Genomic DNA, 21,957 nt, shown 5'->3' with positions numbered 1-21,957 from the left:
ATATATATTCTACACAAAGTCTTGTATATACAGTTTATACATGCATACACATATACACATGCATGTACATGACATGTACATACTATTCATAATATAATATTTACTCCACAAATTTCATCAATGAAATTTCATACACAAAATACAGTGTGGCAATATTTAAATTAATAATATTTGCAATACACACATTTTCTTATGTTTATTGAGTAAGTATGAATATATTTTATACCATTATATACATATTATATACTGTATTATTGCTGTCCTAGGTAAAATTATTCCTCTTCTTTTTTATACTTACTAACGATATGACTTTAAAAGCTTTTTAAACTAAATCATTAATAAAAGTATAGACAGTATTCTCTATCTATTTCATTATATTCATAATTTAAAAGTCACTCACCACTCCGTGATGCTTTTGTGTGTTCTGATGACGGACGTCTCGATGTCGATGGGATGGTAGCGCATGCCTCTCAGCTCCATGGCCTCCTCCAGAGCACCAACAACGTACAGGGCGTCATGGCGATCTATAAACACACGCATAATAAGATGCACTCTTCACTTATTATTAATGCACTATTTGGTTATTTGGCAGTTATTGTTTTCCTTTGATGAGTTCATTGTTAGTGTAACAGCTTTTCTTCACCTCCGCTGGCATCAGTGAGCTCAGTCCTGCGCAGAAACCCGAGGTAGCCAGTCCGAGCCCAGATGGTCTGTGTGTCTCCAAAGCTGAGTCTGGAGTTGAAATGGTCCGACTGCAGAGACTCGTCGCCGTACACCGTGAAGTAACCGCTGGCGTTGTGGCCACTCTGCACCCAAATCTGTCAACATCAAGACAGACGGCCCCAATAAATGAGAGATTCTTCAAAATGACAATATGTGAAAAAAAACAAAGTGCATTTACAGCCATAATGCTGCAGGTGAGAATGCACAAATACACAAAGACAAACAAAACAAATATTGAATTGGATCAAAAATAAAAAGAAACCATTATATTATAACTTAAATAAAATCTAATCAAATAAAAACAACCAAAATAAAATACATAACTCCAGCAGATTCATTTTGTCCTCTTTTTTTAATAATATGTTAAGGTTTCATTTATTCAGACAACCTTTTTTTCAGGAAATTTACTTTGATCTCCTGACATGTTTCGACTGCCAACTGCCAGTCTTCTTCAGAGGCGTCTGCTGATTGCTAAAATACAATTTAATAAAGTACAATAAAATTATTAAAACCCTGCTGAAAATTTGTGCAGTATTATAAATGTTGGCACACCTAAATACAAGTGGAAAACAAGTTACCTGCAGAAAAAAATGACAACAACAACATAAATAATAATATTCAAATAAAAGTTACATTTTTATGTTTTAGTTCCTTTTATTCAAAGGGGGGGGGGGGGGCATAACAGAAACTATATGGGAACCACTGGGTTAAATGGAGTCTGTAAATAATTAATTAAAGCTGAATGAATAAAATAACATTTAACATTTAGATTTATTGTTTAACATTTAGATTTATTGTTTAACATTTAGATTAAGATTTAACATTTCAATTTAAAATTGACATTACAGGTATATTTTTACAAGAACAAAAATATCACAAATTTTATAAATACTGCTGTAAATCTGGTCAAAAGTAGCATTAAAATAATTCACATACATTTTTTATACGTTGTTTGCTTCTGAATGTAGCGAAAAGTTGCTGCTTATTTTAGCATGTGCAACTGTAAAAAAATCATTAAAGCTGAATCAATAAAATAGTCAAAGTTATTAGTGCAATTTTCCTAAATAAAGCTTAGTTTTCTTAATTTCACCAAATAACGTTTGTCTTTTTTACGTTCATTATCAATTCAACCTGTTCATAAAATAATTTCATTGAATGGAAGAAAATAATTGATCAAGTAATCAATGACAAAAACATAGCTGCAGCTCTAGTTTAGGTGAGATTAGGGTATATTATATACAGGTGTACAGTAGAAGATCAGACCCACCTCTCCCAGGTGTGACTCTCCCATTGGTCCCTTTGTCTCCGGGTTGGCGATGATAATTCTGACTCCAGGCAAAATCTGTTAAAAAGAAGAAGAAAAATAAAACACTTCAAAATAGAGAAAAATCTGGAAATAAAAACAAACCATAATAATTATTAAAGACAAATGATTATTATTACCATTCTAAAAGAAAAAATCTCACCTTCCCAGACTCCATCAGTGGTAAACTGTGCGGTGAACCCCTTTCCACTAATCTGACCCTGGACACAGACACACACACATACAAAATGAACAAATTCTAATTACAAAATCCAGATATGAATTACAAGATAAAAATGACTTTATAAATATAATGTCAAAGTCTTTATAGTTTCCAATTGTGGAAAATGTTTACTGGATTACAGTAATAGAACAATGATGAGTAGCACATAGTACACCAGGGTTATTCAACCTTGGGGTCACCTGAAGTGTCTAGTAATAGTAAAAATTACTAAATAAAATTATATTTTTGTATTTTTTTTTAAAATGTGTTTATTTATTCATTTTTCAAATATTTTGCACAGTTAAACAAAAAACAATACATAATTTAAGAATTCTTATTTGTCATTATGTGTATGAACATGTAAGTTCCCCGTTAAGCCCTTAAAGAATAAAGAGAGTAAAAAAAACTAAAACAATAAAAATAGAAAAACTATAATATAAATATAAATAGAATATATACAAAATGATATAAATATACAATGATATACAAAACAATAGTGACAATAATATCACGTTTCCAATTAAAACACCACGTATACATTCTACAACACCCGTTTTCCATACTTTCACTTTCCCAAATATAAATCTATCTGAGCCGGTGCATATTGTCACTTTGTATTTGTAACAACAAACGTGATAAAAAAATTTAAAAAAAAAAATTTTTAGAAAAAGAAAGTCTCTGGGGTTGCCAGAAATTTGTGATATAAAAATGGGGTCACAATGAGAAAAAGGTTGGGGACCACTATAGTAGTACACACACACATATATATATATATAAAAATGTAACCAAAGAAGAAGAAGTAAAACATGATAAAATGATAAAAAAGAAATGAGTTATATTTTCACAGGGGAAAATAAATTATATATTGTCATTAAACAATAGTCATTATTTACTTTCAACAATTATTAAAAAATAATTAAACCAAGAAACTGACAAGGTTTGTCTGAGTAAAAACAGGAAGCAGGAGGAGCTCCTGGTACAAACTAGCCAGCCTGAATCAACAGTGAGGACATGCAATCAGCCACTGGCAGGATTAGGTATACGCAGTGAGACTGTCCACCCACACTTCTCTCACGCATGGAGATTTCAGACTAAAAAAAAAAAACACCAGACTGAATATATCAGCCAGCTAAGCCAGGGAACAGAAAATTCACATTCAGTGGAACTGAGATGAGGAGTTTTCAGTGACGCTCGACTAATCCCAACATGTCAGGAGCAGTTTGAATGTAATTTAAACACATTTTGAAAATGTCTTAAACTGATTCCTGGCTCATTAGGGCACAAGTTTTTATTTCCATTATCAGACCCACTTGTCCCAGTTTTTCAGGGTCGCAGGGGTCTGCTGGTGCCTATCTCCAGCTCACACTGAGCGCTTGGCAGGGGTTAAAACCATGGACAGGCGCCAGTCCATCGCAGGGTAACACACACAGACACGCAACCACTCACACTCACAATTGGGCAATTTAAAGACTCCAATCAACCTAACAAATTATTAGCAGAACAATCACGAAGAGCAGAGATGGGAAAGTTTTATCACAGCGGGGCCACAGAAAAATTAACAATCTGAACATTAATACAAGAAAATATAAAAGGTTTGTGTGTTTTTGTGGTTGTTTTGTATATTTTGTTGCTATTTTTGTAATCATCTCAAGTGTTTTTGGAGTAATTTTGTGTATTTTTCTTGTTGTTTTATGTGTTTTTCTGTTATTTTTGTTTGTTTTGTTGTGTGTTTTTGGAGTATTTTGTGTATTTCTGTTGTTGTTTTAAGTGTTTTTTTGTTATTTTTGTTTGTTCTGTTGTGTGTTTTTGGAGTTTTTTTGTGTAGTGCTGTTGTCATTTTGCATGTCTGTTATTTGTTTGTGTTTTTGTTGTTGTGTTGTGTGTTTTTCGGAGTCAATTTGTGTATTTTTCTTGTCATTTGTGTATTTTTCTTGTCATTTGTGTTTTTGGAGTTATTTTATGTATTTTGTATATCGTTTTATATATAGTTTTCTGTCATTCTGTGTCCTTTTTGTGTGGTTTTGGAGTCAATTTGTGTTGTAGGGGTCATTTTTGAATATTTTTGATGTGTTCAGTACTTTTTCAGTTATTTTTCTGCATTTTTGTTGTCATCCTCTGAGTTTTTGGCATAAATATTGGGCCGGTGTGTTTAATGAGTCCTGTAAAGCTTGGTTCTGTTACACTGAAGCAGCTTCGTGACTGTAGAGGTAACATGTTGGGGCGTAAAGCTAAAGCTCCTGAAATCTCAAAACAACTTCCAGTTTCTCATTACTTATAGTTTTCACTCTCACTTGGGGTTCCTGGCACAAAAAGAAGAAGAAGCACTTTATTTATTCTGAGTGTCACTTTGGAGCTGCTCTTACTCACAATCCTCCAACTGCTCCATAAACATCAGCAGTGAAGCTGTGGAGAACCAGATCCCACTGGACCAAACAAGACAATGTGCTTAACATCAGCGATGGAGCAGATGGAAAACAGGCTCCACACGAAAAAAAGAAGTCCAATAAAAACATGCCTGGGCTTTGCAAAGCACGGAAATGCAAGGGTTTCCTAAATATCCACGAACACTGGTAAAATACTGACAGACTAAAATGGTCTAGGGGTGTGCATTGCCATGAATCTGACGATGTGTGTGTATATATCTAAAAAAAATTTTTTATTCCGCTGTTTTTTTAATCACTTTATTTATCTGCTGCTGCTGCTGAAACATTTGTAGGACAAATAAAGGTTATCTTATCTTCTTCTTCTTATCTACACAATACCATAAACATTGCGATATGCCGTGATATCAATAATTACAAATTTCACCTTTACAAGTACTAAATTGTATGAAATACAATTTATTTCTTTTTTTTTTAAACTTGCAAGAACAAGTGAATGATATTCAAGTACCAATATCAAAAACAAGTGGTATGTTTATTAAACTGTCAAATTATATTTTTCAAAAAGGTTTAACCTTTGCTTGTACAACAGATTCTGATAAGTTCTTAAAATCTTTAAAAAGTAAAAAATAACCACATACACCTATAAAAGTGTCCAGTATGTTTTATGAAAATAAAGTACAACTTCTAAGCTAAAATGCATTGAGGAGTGAGGTCGTTTAACAAGGTCTGATGTGGTTCGCTGACACCTAGTAACCAAGTATTTCAGTACTATGCATATGTTAGCGCAATTAAATGTTTTTTTTTGTTAAAAATAAATAAATAATTTTTTTTTTAAAAAAACATGATTAAAAAGGACATTTTTGGGATAGATACGATAATTACGCAGTAAAATATTGCAATATATTGCTGAATTGATTTTTTCTTACACCTATCTATGCACTCACTTAATTAAAACAAGAACATACTTATTTGTAATTTATTCTGTTATATAAAGTGTTTTGTAGTCCTGTATAAAAAGTGGTTCACTGACATCTAGTGACTGGGTGTTTATGTATTATACATATGTTAGCGCAATTACATGTGTTTTTTTTTTTTTGTTAAAAAAATATGATTAAATTAATCGATCTGGATATTTTTTGTATCGCACGGTGAAATGTCGCACTATATTGACATTTTTTTTTTTTTTTACACCCTTAAAATAGTCAACAAACTTTCACTGATTAATAGAAGTTCATAAAAAAACATACCACATCAGACAACTAACATTATTTTGAGTAAAGAAATATCAATTAGTGCAAAAGTCATCTTACCTGTCGTGCCGTAGCGCCCTCATGTCAACAAAGACGGTTGTGGGATCGGGTCCTGAGGTACCCTGTGAGACATGAGAGTCAACAGTTAGCACGTTTGGATTCAGACAGTATACGCTCTTCACTCTGCATGGTGCATTAGTGGCAAAAATACAAGCTGTTCCCTGCACAGCAAGAGAGGAGAAGGCTGAGGGTTCACGAGGCAAACCGGCAATCCAGACCTCTATGACCTTTACCCAGAACCGAGCAGTGTCAAAAGGTATGATTTGAATGGAAATGATTAAAAACTTTCCCCAAAAAAAATTAAGCATAAATAAAACTTGCAACATGCTAGGTAAGATGAAGGGAAGGAGAAGCTGTAGGACAACAAAAGCAACCCTGGTCCTGATTTGTCCATTACAATGTTTCTAAATGTGTGAGGGAAACCAACGATCAAGACAGAGAAAAAGGAATAAGAGCCCTAACTCCGCCCCTTTTCTTCCTCCACCATCCGTCTGTTATTCAAAGCCCATCACCGGACACACAGCGGCATGCTGAGAGTTACAGGCCCCGTACACTCAAGATGCGAAAGCAGCCAATGCCACAATCTGCCCCAGAATACAATAACAGGCCACAGTTTGGAGTTTGTTTAATTTTATTTTTTTATTGATTGTTATCTATTGTGGCACATGTATCAGCTGACAAACCTAAATATATAAAACTTCTTCTTTTGGCTCGAATATTGGTTTTTTTTAAATAATATGTTAAGATTGAATTTAATTGGGGGGAGGCGCGAGCGAATGATGGAGTAGGTCGCACAACGAAGAGCTCTTCAGGACATTCGATATTTAAGATAAATTCTGGCATAACACGGACTACAACCACCTTAACCCTGAACCCTGTTTGATAATTAAACGCATGGATAAGTACATCATGGCTAGCAGAAGCAGCAAAAGCCGTGATACCAATGCCGTCTCCACCGGGCCTGCAAAGATCAACGTAGCTTCCCCATCCACGAGCTCGAGTGGTTCGGGTGACCGCACTACGGCGACCCCGACAACAACGAGTTCAACTGAAATTACGGCATTTAAGGAGGAGCTGATGGCATCACTACGGCTGATTTCGCAATTGTTTTTAAGGACGAAATCCGTCCTTAAAAACAGAATTAACACCATTAAGATGAATCTATTACCCAAGCTTCTTTATCTGTTCCAGTTTATTTAACCAAAACCTTTTTTATCTCCCTTAACAAAAAGCTCACCTCTTTCATTTGGAATAAAAAGAAACCACGTATAAGCAATGCTATATTACAAAGACCTAAACAACATGGAGGACTCGGTTTACCAAATTTTCAGTTTTATTATTGGTCTGCGAATATTAAAATGATGTCCTGTTGGATGGCAAATGACAAAACGATGGCTGTACCTGCCTGGCTAACTCTAGAGAAAGACTCACTCATAACACCTCACTATCTGCTTTGTTATGTTCGTCTCTACCATATCCAGAGCCTCTAATTAATTATACTTCAAACCCAGTTGTCATTCATTCTTTAAAGATATGGAAACAGTTTCGACGACATTTTGGGATCTGTCAATTATCATTACTTGCTCCTATTGCGAAAAACCATGCTTTCACCCCACCCTTGACAGATTCTTTGTTTGGTGCCTGGTCGAGACAGGGAATCTGTTCATTTAGAGATATGTTTATGGATGGCCTGTTCTCATCATTTGAACAGACTGTCTTAAAATTTGGAATCCCAAGGTCTCATTTCTTTCGATATTTACAGATCCGAAGTTTTATTTCCTCTAATCTCACCCAGTTCCCTTTAAAGCCCCCAGACACTCTCCTGGACTTGATTTATGATCTCAGATCATCCAAGAGGGGAAAGATAGGTGACATCTACTCGTTACTAATGGGAGAAGGCTCAACCAGTCTAAAGTCTCTTAAAAACATCTGGGAGAAGGACCTCGGTGTGAGCGTTTCAGACATCCTATGGTCAAAGATGATTGATAGAATATACACATCTTCAATATGTATGAAACATACCATCATGCAGTTTAAAATATTTCACCGGCTACACTGGACCAAAGTTAAACTTTCAAGATTTTTAATAAATATAAATCCCATATGTGATCGTTGCAAGCAATTCCCAGCCACTTTAATTCATATGCTTTGGGAATGCCCTAATTACTGGAAGTTCATATTTGATACACTTTCCAAAATTATAGGCAAGGACTTCCTGGCTGTATTTGGTGTGGAGACGACAAACCTGGGCTTGGAACACCACACACAAAGCTGTCTGTCTTTTGCCACTCTTATAGCCAGAAGACAGATTTTGATTAGATGGAAAGAATGTAACCCTCCAACATTTACACAGTGGATTAAAGACATGCTGTACTTTGTTAAACTAGAAAAGATAAGGTATACAGTCAGAGGGTCAGCTGACAAATTTTTACTGTCATGGCAGCCCTTTCTAAGTCATGTTGAAAGTCTAAGCTCTGATCATTTTACAAGTGACTGAACCTTAAGTTCTTTCTCTGTAACAGATATTACAAACCCAAACATTAGAAACTTTCTTTGGTCTTTAGGTGCCCCAGTTTGTGACCAAGATGACGTAATGTATAGTTTATTGTAACTCACTGGACTGTATTTTGTTTACTCGTCTTTATTTTATGTGTATGCATATGTATACATATATTCTTCTTTGATGATTTTAATTGATTTTACTGATGATTTTACTGATGATTTTAAATGTTCTTATTGATTTTAAACAATTGAATGTTTTATCATGTAAAGCTTATTGAGTTGCCTTGAGTATGAAATGTGCTATACAAATAAATTTGCCTTGCCTTGCCTTGCCTTTGTTATTGTTCTCATTGTTAGGTATTATCATTATCTCGTTTAATTACTGTATGTTTTTCATTATTATTATTTTGTAATCTTTTGACTATTGTGGCTTCCTCAATGTTTCTGTGGGAGGGTGGAGGGGGCGGGGTTCCTTGTTTTATTTCAATAATGAGAATGGCTTATTCTGATGACTGTATTGTAAAAATCATAAATAAACTTTGTTCAAAAAAAAAAAAAAGATTGAATTTAACTAAACAACTGTGTTTCAGGAAATTTACTTTAATCTCCTGGCCAAAAAAAAAAAATGACAAAAAAAAAACTTGTTGGAATTATTACGCAGAAGTCAAGAAAACATTAAAGCGATCAGCAGATGCCTCTGAAGAAGACTGGCAGTTGACAGTCGAAACATGTCAGGACATCAAAGTACATTTCCTGAAAAACTGTTGTCTGAATAACAAAAATCTTAAAATATTATTTTAAAAAAAGACAAAAAGAACTTGCTGGAATTATGTAAGTGGCATAAGTCGATAATAGAATTGCAAATTTACTGTACAAACACCACAAATACTGTATTAACTACCGGGCCCAACAAGTTATTTAGTCTATATTTTACCTACCTTAAAAAGTCTTCAAAATACTTTGTTGTAGGACTAACTACTGGTTTAGTGAGAAAAAAATGTATACTTGCAATGTAGAATTGAGTCATTTGCATTTACTGTCTATTTGCCTTTAGAGTTCATGTCCGTGGGGGTGGGGCAAACAAAAGTAATGTGTAGGTTTTCTGTTGTTTACATCTTTATCTTACATTTCAGTTTATTTTTTAGGTCAAGAAAATAAATGTTAAAATAATCTAGTAACGATATTAGTAACATGTGTTCAGGTGTTCAGTGAGGGTTACTGGTGGTGGTCTGGGGGCCAAATCCGGCCCTTCAGAGCATGCGATTTGGCCCGCAGGAGAAGGTGAAAATGACAGAGAAAACATGGTTCATTGTGTAAATGACCAAATAATTCAGTTGTAAATTGTTGTTGAAACAACAATTATTCCACAAAATCTCCTCAAATTAAACAAAAATTGGAAAAAATAAATAAATTAAAAAAAATAATCAAAGAATATTGTTGATGCTTTACATACTATGTCTTATTCATAACTGGAAGTGCAAACTTTGGCACATTAATGTGGAAATTGTTCACTTTCCACCCTAAAATCAGTGGCCCACTTGTGATATAACTGGTCCGTATTTGGCCCCTGAACTACAATGAGTTTGACACCCCTGGTCTACACTCTTTAATGCAGGTTTAGCACTAAGTAATGCAGGTGTTAGTGAGCACAAGCTGCCGCCCAACCAAACGTTTCAAATTGCCAACATGTCAACCAGCAGAAAGTGTGTTTGTGTGCGTTTGAAAGTGAAGAATTTCTGTGAAGCTGTTGATTCAGTGTTTAAAAGCAGAAGGTGGAGGATGTGCTGACAAAGAGTGAAGTGAAGGTGGTGGTGGGGATGGTTGGTGATGGTTCCCTACCTGGTCGACAAGCTTTCCCAGCCTGTGAGGCTATAGCAGCAAAGATGGAGCAAACAGGGGAGGGAGGAAGTAAAAGGGGGAGGAGGAGGAGGAGGACGGAGACAAAAACAGGTATGAGAAATGTAAGTGGGGTTATGCAATAAAACCAGGTGGTAAAAAAAAGGAAGGGGGTGTCAAAAAAAAAACAAAGAATTAAAGAAATAAAAAAAAAGCTCTCGGACTTGGAAGAAATGGTCTTCAGCCAAATGTTAGTCACGTTAAGAAAAGCAGTGACAAACTTGTCAAAAGTACAGTGTCATTTATCAATATGATGAAAAGATTAGTGGCACTAGAATAATAGCATTTCGGAGGCTAATTTAGCCTTCAGCATCATGATTTTGTCAAAATTGCCAGCATTGATGGTCAAAGATTAAAGAAATATTACATATCTTTGAAAAAAAGACAATTTTGATGATGCAATTCATGAATTATTGTAATTTAATTTATTTTAATCGTTTTTAACCCTAATTTAACCAAACGTAAATCCTAATGAGATTAGAAATATCTTTTTTACACAAACATGAGAAATTGTTGAGATTATCAGGAGCTGCAAATGATAATGGTCACCCAGAGCCAGAAAGGAACACACGAGCTGTGAAATCATCTGGTTTACACGCAAAAATGTTGGCTTATTTCAGAATAGAAAACATAGGTCACAAAAATGGAAAAAAAGCATCAAACTTATTTGAAACCGTACATTTATGTGGTTTCTCCATTCCAGCAGAGATGGGCGGAGCTGCAAATTGTACGCTATGAAAGCATTCGTGTAAAGCTTTGTTCAGTGGTAATGTGGCATGTTCTGATGTAACTTTGAGCTCATTTTTATTCAAGTAAAAAAAATTTGAAAGATCTTTGCATTACATGACAAAGCGCTTTAATACCATCGCGGCACTACTGAAAAAATAAAAATGACACTCATTGAGCTTCAGTACCAAAACGGTACCCTTCATGAAACTGTTGTAAAATTGTCATATATTATTTTTTTCCCACTGTTTTTTCACATCAGATCTTTTCAACAACTCCAGTCCAAACCATAGATATAGTCTTTTTATTTTTTATTATCATGTTCCATTTTTTTTTAATGTTTTTATGCCATTTCTGTTATAAAAACATTTTTTTTAATAACGAAAACACAAAATCTGCATTTTTTTTTTCAAAAATAAGGTGCAAAATGAAATATTTAGTCTGAGTTTATAATAGCTTTGACTAAGTTAATAATTGAAAAGAACATTGATTTTGAGGCTTTATTACTGTTAGAGCTAAGAGCATATTTTTTCCCAATTCAGATCTTTTCAACAACTTCAAATCTAACCATAAATATCAAAATTTTTATTACATTTTATCTTATTTTGCTCTTTTTGTCTTCCAAAAATAAGGTGCATTTTGCAGTTTGAAGGTAGAGGCATAGATTTATTAGATATTTATGGGAAACTGTTATAACAGTATATTCAAGATATGTGGTTATAATGGGAACCAATGGGACCAAATCAGTCCCAAACACAAAGAGTGTTGGTACACTTTATATCTCCTGTTCTATACATCTTGCAATAAAAGTGATCATGGAATTATGAAGATGAGATTAAAAAAAAAAACTCCAGGCCAAGGTTCACACAATTAGTCTATAAACTGAATGAGAGATACTGCTGAATAAGCAGAAGGTACACATTTGATCCCCATACGTGCCCCGAGAGTTAAACTCACAATGCGGTGACTTTGTAGGCAACATTCTATAATTCTAGTGAATTAATTAACAATTAGCCAAATAGAAAACAATCAATAACTAAAAACAAATGAACAACTGGTGTCCTTTAGATTAAAAAAAAAAAACGTATGAATGCATATTAATAGTAAATGTAGCCACAATGTGTCTCTTACATATTAAAAAAGGTCAAAGCTGGGAGAAGATAACGTGTTGAGGAGTGAAGTGGGACTGACCTGTAGACAAATTGCCAGATTGACCCGACATCCAAAAGAAGTGCTGACGGCTCGAGGGTGGAGTCCCAGGTCTTTGAAGAGTTTAGAGAACGACTGTGTCAGCGCTATTCTGGGACGCTCCTCTGCTACCACCACACACGTCCTCACACGAGACAAGTCCACTCCTCTCGACTGATAGGTACAAGAAGTTGATTTTTATTTTTGAATCTTCAGACAACTTCCATGTTTCTACCTTCAGCGAGTCCGTCTGCAGGCCGAGGCCTTTGGTGCACAGCTCCATGACGCTGTACGAACAAAACGTATCTCGCACTTTGTACTGACTGACTGCCGACAGCCAGAGGGAGGGGTTCACTTCCAGCTCGGACGGAGGGATTAGAATGGACTGATGACCTGAGTAAACACTGGAGGAAAATAAAGACGATCAAACTATGGCTAAAAGGATTCTAAATTCATTCAAATCTATTTTCTGATGTATTCAAGTGTTTTGTAATCCTGTATCAAGTATTTCTATATTTATTTACATGATAATATTCATGCAAACTTTGTCTGATGATTCCCATGTTATGAAATACCATGTGGTGAAAGACCCATAAGCAACTTTAAAAGTATCAAATATGCAACATTTACAACGCGCTATTAATCTAGATCAGCAACATGATGCAAGTAAATGCAATGACATGCATTCAACACTGTTTTTATAAAAAAAATAACAAAAAAAACTAATATTTATTAATAATTTGGTTAAGAAGTAGAACTAAAGCCCGCTGAAAAAAGTAGAAGTGACTTCTTTAGGGAAAACTCAAAGTAAGACTAATCACCTTTATAAGCCTTTATATAACCTTTATATGACAAATGCACCGTCCCTTTTATTATAGGGAACCTTTACACTATGGGTTTATTCCTTTGCCTTTTTGTCTTGAGAAACAGCCCTTTAGAATCTAAGCCATTTGTTATTGTATTCCTGATTACATTTATTTGCCCTAAACTGGACTTTTATCGTATTTGGTTTAAAAAAAACAGCATCATTTACACACAAAGTATAATTTGAATAACATAAATCAAAATGCAGTTATACAAAAATAGTTTTTTATAGAAATAAACTTGCACAATTATTAATGACCCAAGTTCATATGTAAAATACATTAATTATAATAATGTACATCTTTCATTCACATTGGCTCTGTGTGGGTCTGACCTGCAAAGGCACCAGAGGACGAAGCCCAGGCCACAGTACGGGTCCAAGCAGATGGCCACCTCTCTGGACGGGTAAAGCTCACACTGCAGTTTAATAGAGCGACAGAAGGCACTGGTGGCAGTGTGAGACATCTGCAGGAAACACACACACACACACACACACACACACACACACACACACACACACACACACACACACACACACACACACACACACACACACACACACACACACACACACACACACACACACACACACACACACACACACACACACGTTGACTAAAACACAATAACCAGTGTGTTTTTTTTATTATGAAGTTCATAATCTGTTTTATCACTATTGTGACCTACGTTATCAATAATAAATGTAAATAACTGCTTACAGAACAAAGAGAAAAAAGCCAAGAAAAGTCACTAACAGCAGAAAGTGAACAAAATGGAGATTTGTTTAAAAAAAAAAAAAAAAAAAAATCAATGTCTCACCAGTTGTTTTTAACTTCAAAAAGTTTGTTAAAGTTTGACACGTGCATTTCTCATTGAGAAAATGACCACATAGCTCAGTTCAGATATCTGCAACTGGGTCCAGTGAGAATAAACATATGTGGCTAATGTTTTAAAATGAGTTTGACACCCCATGCAGTGTTTTTCAACCTTGGGGTCATGACCCCATATGGGGTTGCCTGAAATGTCTAGTCAATGATGATTAAAATTGTATTTTTGTCATTGTCATTGTTATTCTTTTTCAAAATACTTTTTCAATCAACAGAATTATATACCTTCACTTCTTGAAATATAAATCTAGTTAAAGAAAATACAGTATAACAATTTAACAATCAAATGGTTAATAAAAATAAAAATATATTTGAAATTGAATATTATTTTTCAAATCAAAACACCCCACACTATCTCAAGCAACTTTATTCTATACTTTCACTTCCTCAAATAAAAATACAGTTAAAGAAAACACAGTACAATCTAAATATTAATTAAAAATAAAAATAATATTTTTTGTAATTTTTTTAAATTATTCTTTTTCAAATTTAAACGTTGCACGCAATCCAAGCAACTGTACTCTATACTTTCACTTCCTCAAATATAAATCTAGTTTAAACAGTATAAAAACATCTGAGCTAATGCATATCGTCACTATAGCACTACTCTTAACACTATAACACAAACATAATGAAAAAGCAATGTTTTAAAAAAAAAGTTGAACCACTGCACTAACACAACTAACAGATATAAGGTTTTATTATGAAGTGACATTTCACTCGTTGCGAGTCTGCTGTCAGGTCATCTTAGCACTTATTGCTAAAAAAATTAAAAAGCGCTTGGCAGAGTTGATAAATAACATCCATTTCATGCTTTGTGACAAACCTACTTTGACTCCAGCGAGCATGCCTGTAGTGGAGACACTGAAGTCCAGGTAGGCCAGAGTATCAGGATTGGATGGTTTATAGAGCAGTGGGGGTTTCTTCTTTGGCAAATCATCTGAAAAAAAAATGATTACACAACATCAGTATGCTATGAATACATCAAACTGAAATGTTTTTTTTGTTTTTGTGAATTAGACTGTTTTGGCATAATCAGGTTAAAAAATGATAATAAAATCATTGGAAATCCTTTGAAAAAGCCACTTAAATGCCTAGACCAGTTGAGACTGTAGAATGGAATCATATAGTGCTAACAGCTTGTTCATGGAGAACGTGCGCGTACACGTGCAGAAACATGCCGATGATTCAGGATGTCACTTTTTTGTGTACGTGAATGTGTACCTGTGTCCATGACAGGAGGCCATGACCGGACATCCACAGCTGCCGAGGCTTCTTTCGACCGCAGCAGTTTCAAGATGACCTGAGTGGTCATTACACACACTGACTGGCTCACCTGCAGGATGGCGTGCACACAAGGAGGAAGTACACATTGAAGACAAGTGCATTGAACATTAAAGATGAGTTTAAGCACAACTCGGGACACCAGAGGAAATCAGCTGGGGTTTGGGTCTATAGCTAAAACTAATCAAGTTTGACCAGTGACCACATCTCTTGGAAAAATATTTAATGCTTAGTAAGCCGAAATGTTATATTTGCACTGCAGTCATTGCATTGTTGTGTGAAGTCTGAAGGAAAAAGCAGATGCAAGCAGAAAGACTTCCCATCGTTTCAAGCGTTTTGGCTTCCAATCATAACGCTGGTATAATCTAGACGTTAATAAACTGTTTACATTCATCAAGAAAAATATTGTTTTTGTACTGTTTTCTCACAGGTGCAACGAAAAAGTACAATTATACTGATTCTCTAAAGCAGTGATTCTCAACTGGTGGGTTGGGACCCAAAAGTGGGTCGCAGACCTGTACTGGGTGGGTCGTGGACAGCTGGTCAAAAATAAATAAATACTTAAATGTCTCTTATGTTGGACTTGTCTTTTATTTTGAAATAAACTTTTCTTTTGACAGGCATGCTGTGAAACGCACAGGAAAATATACAGATTTATGTTTTTAAAAAGATTATATACGTGTGTTTTCAACAGCTATTTTTGAAAAACTAAATTAGGTTGGTTGAATTCTAAAAAAAAGTGGGTCGCAATTTAATGACCGTGGCAAAATGTGGGTCCCAGGGTGAGACCAGCTGAGAACCCCTGCTCCAAAGCACGTGTCAAACTCAAGACACGGGGGGCCAAATCCGGCCCTCTAGAGTCTCCAATTCAGCCCGCAGGAGAAAGTAAAAATGACAGAAAAAACATTTATTATGTAAATTACCAAATAGGGATGTAACGATTCACTCAACTCCCGATACGATTCGATTCATGATACTGGGTTCACGATACGATTTTCTCACGATTTATTTTACAAAATGGGAATGTTGACAAATGACTGAAAAATATTCCTTTATTTTTTTGGGGAAAATACTGTACTATTTTCCTTTTATTTTTCATTGTCAAAAGAATCCCTTGATAAACTATTCAAAATGATGCAATTTAACTAAAAATAAATCTTGAATGAAATAAATAAAGGAATAAAACAAATGAAGAAGAAACCTATTAATTTAAATTCTGGTTCTATAATAAACAATTCAAAACTGCATAATAGTTCTTTTTCTTTTTAAAAGTGCAACTGATAATGTATTTTGTACCTTAACAATTGGACTTTAAAAAAAAAAAAAAAACAGTCATTTTATTGTATTTACGTCAGATATTTGTTTAGACCAGCAGAGGGCGCTGGTAACCCAGTGGTCGGTTGGCATGCAGTTATTCCACCAGTGAAGAAGAGAAGCTATGCTAGCAGGCAGAGCTAATAGAAAAACGTGACTTTTACAGATATTCACGTAATATTACAGATATTCTTTCGGTGCTAAAGGAGTAAAGAATCATTTATGAGCATGTTTAACAGTAAATGGCGGCCAGAAAGAAAATAGTAGCAGATTCCGCCCGTCACGGCCGCTTCTGGAAGGATTAATATATAGCGCCCTCTGCTGGTTAAAATAAGTACTGCGATTCAATTTTCAGAGCATCGATGTGAACCGTGGTACCTATGAATCGATTTTTAACTGCCTTACGATTAATCGTTACATCTCTATTACCAAATAATCCAGTTGTAGATATCTCAAATTGGCCAATTTAATAAAAATCCACAATATGTTATGGATTTGCAATTCTCATTTGTTTATATCACACAAATGCAGTCATTTTTATTTGCAAATTGTTGAAAGAACTCTCAATTTTTCCCACAAATCTTGCAATTTCTCACAAACAATTACATCTCCTCTATATTACACAAAAAATGGTGACAAAATCAAGAATTCTTGATTCTGAATTGTACTGATATTGAGAATTAGGGCAAAATCATGTTCGTTTTTTTTGCCACCTAAAATCTGCGGCCCACTTGAGATCAAACTGGTCGTATTTGGCTCCTGGACTAAAGTGAGTATGACACCCCTGTTCAAATGAAACAACCTTTTTACAAGGTAGGAAAAAACTATGATGGTTTACACATAGTGATACATATCCACGATTAATTGACTGTATTTTGTCCTCAATTCTTTATCTTGTATTGATAGAAAACTTAAGGCAGAGTCTGCCACCTAAATATTAAACTAAAGGTAGATTTCAAGGTAAGCTAGCAAAAATTATGAAGACGTATTTTAACTCATGTGAGAGTTAAAAAGTGACAAATTCTAGAAAAAATAAAATAAAAAATGAGAGGACAGGGAGAACTTGAAGCAGATATTCTTAGATTTAGTTCGTTTATTACCTCTACAATCATCTTTACGGTCGGCAGTGTGGTGGCGATGTTTTGCGGGTGAGGTGGCCGCACCGTGATGGGCACACAGCCGGCGTAAAGGCAGCCATAAAAGGCCACAATCAGGTCGACACCTACCAGAGGAAGATAGAGAGGAACATACAGACAGCAGGAGGAAGAAAAGCAGAGAGTGGAATAAAAGAGAAAAGAAAAGAGAAATTACAGCATTTTTCCCTAACATGATTCTTTCATCAAACTTTACACACTATCTCAAGGTTTCTCAAATGGGGGTGCGAGTACCCCGAGGGGTACACAGTCGCATTACTGGGGGTACGTGAGAGAGAGAGAGAAAAATGAACACATGAACGCATGAGAAATATGGGGATTTTAAAATGTGCATTTTTGATTTAAAAAACATGGTAAACATAATGACAATGATGATAATGAATTGAAAGGGTAAATCTTTGTTATTAGATTGAGTTTTTAGGGGGTTTTTTTGTGTTTAAAAAAGTGGCCTATGTTGAATTAATTCACTCAGGATAAAAATGACAGTGGCATACCTGTGACAAATGTTCATAATCTATATAGTATTGTTAATATGTTTAAAGTAAATTAAACCTATAGCTGTACTAGTTTTAGATCAATTAAAAGCTGTGTCCTGCCATGCTGTTACAACACAGTGACAAATGAGTTAAAATTAAACCTAAACTGTCTTGCTTAAATGGGATATTCAGGTTACACCTGGTCAAAGAACTCTCCATCTGTATACTGAGTATTTTACCACACGATGTTGTTTTGTCTAAACGACATAGATTATGGCGTCGCCTCGCTCTGGCAAGAGGATGCAGAATAATATTACAGCACTGGAAATCAACTCATTTGTCCTCTTTTAAAGAATGGATAAAGGTGTTAAGCACAATGGCAAGCTATGAGCGGGTCATTTATAGAGTGACAGGGAAGGAGGACCTGTTTAAGGAAATATGGGACCCATTCCTCAGTTATAGGACGGAAATGGAATTTAATTTTACCTTGATATTAATGTGTTTGAATCAGATGCGTGTAGTGAATCTGAAAATCCCAGGGTGTTGTTGGTTTTTTTGTTTTTGTTTTTAAGTTTGATTGTCTGCTGTCTGGCCTGAGTGAGGTTTTTTACCAGATACTTTTTGTTTGTACCTGTTTTTATATACATATACGCGTGTTTATATATATGTAGATTCAAAACAAAGAAAAACAAAGGAAAAGCAAGTTAACAGTTGTATGGGACATTGTTTGAGCGGTCTGCACTTTTAATGTGGATGTACATATATACATTTTGTTGTGTGTACTGTGTATTTTGGATGCTTTTCAAAACATAATAAATAAAAAATAAAAATAAAAAAACCTAGACTGTTTTGAAAGCGTACGTGTTTTGTGTTCTACTGTATTATTTGTAACAGTAGGCCTACTTTAAGGCTCAAAGTGGATTTGTATAACCTTCAAAAACTGTTGAAATAAATCTCTTCAGGACTGTTTCATTCCACTTATTTACAAAGTGCGATTCATTCATTCATTTATTGCATAAAGATGTTTGTTATGAGAATTCTGAGCTAAATGTTGTCGTCTGACTAAGGTGGTATTTGGAATCAGAAAAAGAGAAAAGGGGGTCCTTGAGCCAAACAAGGTGTGATGTACAGTATGTGTGTCTCCATAGCAAAAAAAAAAACGTCCAGTTTGTCTTTCCTTATAGAAACCACATTAAACATCCATTATACTGTATATTGGGATACTGGTACCTGGAGGGTAGACCAGTGCAACATGGTCCCCGTCCTGCAGGTGGCCTCGTTCAGCCAGCATAGCAGCAATCTTTTCCGCTCGCTTGTGCAGCTGCACACAAGTCAGAGAGCTGTATATGGTACCCTGGAGGAGGACACACACACACACACGCACACACAAACACATGATTGACGTCTTCAATCAGCGGGATGTATCAGCAGATGTCATGTCACATTTTCCATTGTAGCATCTCAGGTCGGAGCAGCTGAACACAAACGCCACTGGATGAGATTGCAATTATTCAGACTAATTTAATGTAGGAGCTTTCCCACTTTATGAACATGTCATTCAAACCTACTTCATATTTCAGATTTCCAGTCACACACATTAGATTTAGCAGCCAAATGTTCGAAATATTGGAAACATATTTATTTATAAAGTCAGAACGTACACACAGAATGACATGACTTGAAATGAATGTGAATATCTTATTTTATTTCATTAGAATGATGTGGAAAAAATCACATCAGATAGCTTATGTGCTTAAAATTGTACTAATTAATTACATTTTCATCAAACAACATATTTGTATATGACAGCATATTAGGGCCACATTAAAATAAAATAAAACTCTGGGCACATACGAGATAAACGTCATAATATTTCTATAATAAATTTGTAATTTTATAAGAATAAAGTGCTATCTTAATAAAACTGTAATTTTATAAGGTTAAAGTCATAATATTCCATGATTGAAGTAATATTTCAAGATTACATTATGTCGATTGTTACGTTGCGTTCACGGCGCTATACCATTACGAGTTTTTTAAAGATACAGATTTATTCTCATAAAATTATGACTCTATTCTCAAAATATTATGACTTTAATCTAACAAAATTATGATTTCATATTTCATAAAATGACGACTTTATTCTCGAAATATTAAGACCTTTTTATTTTAATGGGGCCCTGATACGGCGTCGTATTCGTGGGCATTTCATAGAAATTGAAGCAAAAAAAAAAAAAAAAAAAAAAAAAAGCAGCAGATTCCCGTTAATTACAGAATAAAAATAGTCATAAAAATATTCAGTGCTGAAATGCCTGAGAGTTCCTTAGTTATAAGCAACAGATGTAATAATATATGTAATAGTTTAATAAAGATGGCAGTTTTTTCAAAGCATTATCCATTTTTAAAAGATGATTATGCTGTATACCAGCATGTGTTTGTTACCCTGGAGTTGAGGAGTGTGTAGAGGACGTGGTCTGGAGTGGTCTGGGCTCTCCACTGTAGCACCTCGGACAGGAAGAGGAACTGAAGGACGCAAAACACAACCTCAATAAATAAGATTTGTTATAAAAGCAGGTAAAGGAACAGCGAACGTCACGAGGACTTGGTTACAATCACTTCTGATATTGTTACAATGTAAAATGTATTTGATGATTTGAGAAAATTCCATTTATCATCTTCATTTTCACTCTGTAATGATGATGTATTCTTATGTATGTAACACTATATGAGCTAACTCTCTAACCTATGGTGTGACACATGTCTACTGATGTTCTTCAAATCATTTCAAACATTTCAATGGATTTTAGAATGAAACAAATGAAATGAACCTCTGCTATAACAACAATAACAATAATTATGATCAAATGATGAAGCAATTATTTACACCTTGCAAAAACTTTGAAATGCTACAAAAGATGTCTGAAGAAGTTTTTGGTTGCATGTAACTAGCTTTGTGGTATATGTTTGTTCAATCTAAGTTCATTGATGGATGAGTATTCTGTATTCTTGTATTCACAAACCTTTTATAATCACGTGTGTTTTTGATGATATTTTCATCTTATTGTATTTTTAGTAATTTTAAACATTTATCTTAGGTTATCTTTCATTTTTTGTATATGAATATATATAGAAGATACAGACTGCATCCAAAATGAGGCGGATACGTGAATAGAGACAGGTCTGTGCCGTAGTAAAGCCAACTGTCAGAGTGTGCCCGTTTATTGTCCAATGAATTAATACTGAAAAATGTAATGTGATCTAATATACGCATAAGTCAAGAATTGTCTGCCAGGATTTCTTCCACTGAAGCTACAGTGTTGCTTTTGCTGGGAATTATGGATTTTAATTCTTCATGTTTTTTATTAAGAATTGATCCTCAATGGTGACGTAGGTTGCTCTGCACAGTGGTGCCAATGTTTGATACTGTGTATTTATTACATCAGTTAGATTAAGTGTTCCACAGTGGTTTACTGCTAGCTTACTGCAAACATGTCTCACACTGGAGCCACAGAGTGCCCACCAGGAGCTTCATCTGTCAGTATACTCAGAGGGAAGCACAGTTAAGAAGGCCTTTTTAAACCGCGATGAAAACATCACTCAGCCATCCATTGGCTGGACTCCAATCGTTGATTACATTTTTAAGACGACAAATTAAATCTGCTTCCTTCGGAGTTGCCTCAACTTTTTTTTTTTTTTTCAATCCTCTGAAAATTGAGTTACTCT

The 21,957-nt window shown here is 34.8% G+C and overlaps 1 protein-coding gene across 4 annotated transcripts in view; it reads right to left on the bottom strand.

Moving 5' to 3' along the window:
* dip2cb (disco-interacting protein 2 homolog Cb) overlaps positions 1 to 21,957 on the bottom strand; it is a 168,252-nt gene that overhangs the window by 3,903 nt on the left and 142,392 nt on the right. For 2 of the 4 annotated variants that reach the window (XM_028472397.1, XM_028472398.1), the window contains exons 24-37: positions 20,677 to 20,757; positions 19,465 to 19,588; positions 17,705 to 17,826; positions 15,231 to 15,342; positions 14,837 to 14,946; positions 13,454 to 13,584; positions 12,491 to 12,659; positions 12,259 to 12,429; positions 10,285 to 10,314; positions 5,944 to 6,005; positions 2,190 to 2,247; positions 1,991 to 2,065; positions 644 to 818; positions 401 to 524 (exon numbers count right to left, since the gene is read on the bottom strand). In XM_028472397.1, coding sequence (XP_028328198.1) covers positions 401 to 524; positions 644 to 818; positions 1,991 to 2,065; positions 2,190 to 2,247; positions 5,944 to 6,005; positions 10,285 to 10,314; positions 12,259 to 12,429; positions 12,491 to 12,659; positions 13,454 to 13,584; positions 14,837 to 14,946; positions 15,231 to 15,342; positions 17,705 to 17,826; positions 19,465 to 19,588; positions 20,677 to 20,757 — 1,544 coding nt within the window. The remainder of the gene's footprint in view (positions 1 to 400; positions 525 to 643; positions 819 to 1,990; positions 2,066 to 2,189; positions 2,248 to 5,943; positions 6,006 to 10,284; positions 10,315 to 12,258; positions 12,430 to 12,490; positions 12,660 to 13,453; positions 13,585 to 14,836; positions 14,947 to 15,230; positions 15,343 to 17,704; positions 17,827 to 19,464; positions 19,589 to 20,676; positions 20,758 to 21,957) is intronic. The other 2 variants (XM_028472399.1, XM_028472400.1) reach the window with 1 other exon arrangement.

The sequence above is a fragment of the Gouania willdenowi genome, chromosome 17 (genome assembly GCF_900634775.1).
Source record: "Gouania willdenowi chromosome 17, fGouWil2.1, whole genome shotgun sequence".
Taxonomy (NCBI): Eukaryota; Metazoa; Chordata; class Actinopteri; order Blenniiformes; family Gobiesocidae; genus Gouania; species Gouania willdenowi.
The sequence above is the reverse complement of the archived record's forward strand: the minus strand, read 5'-3'. Positions and strand labels throughout refer to the sequence as shown.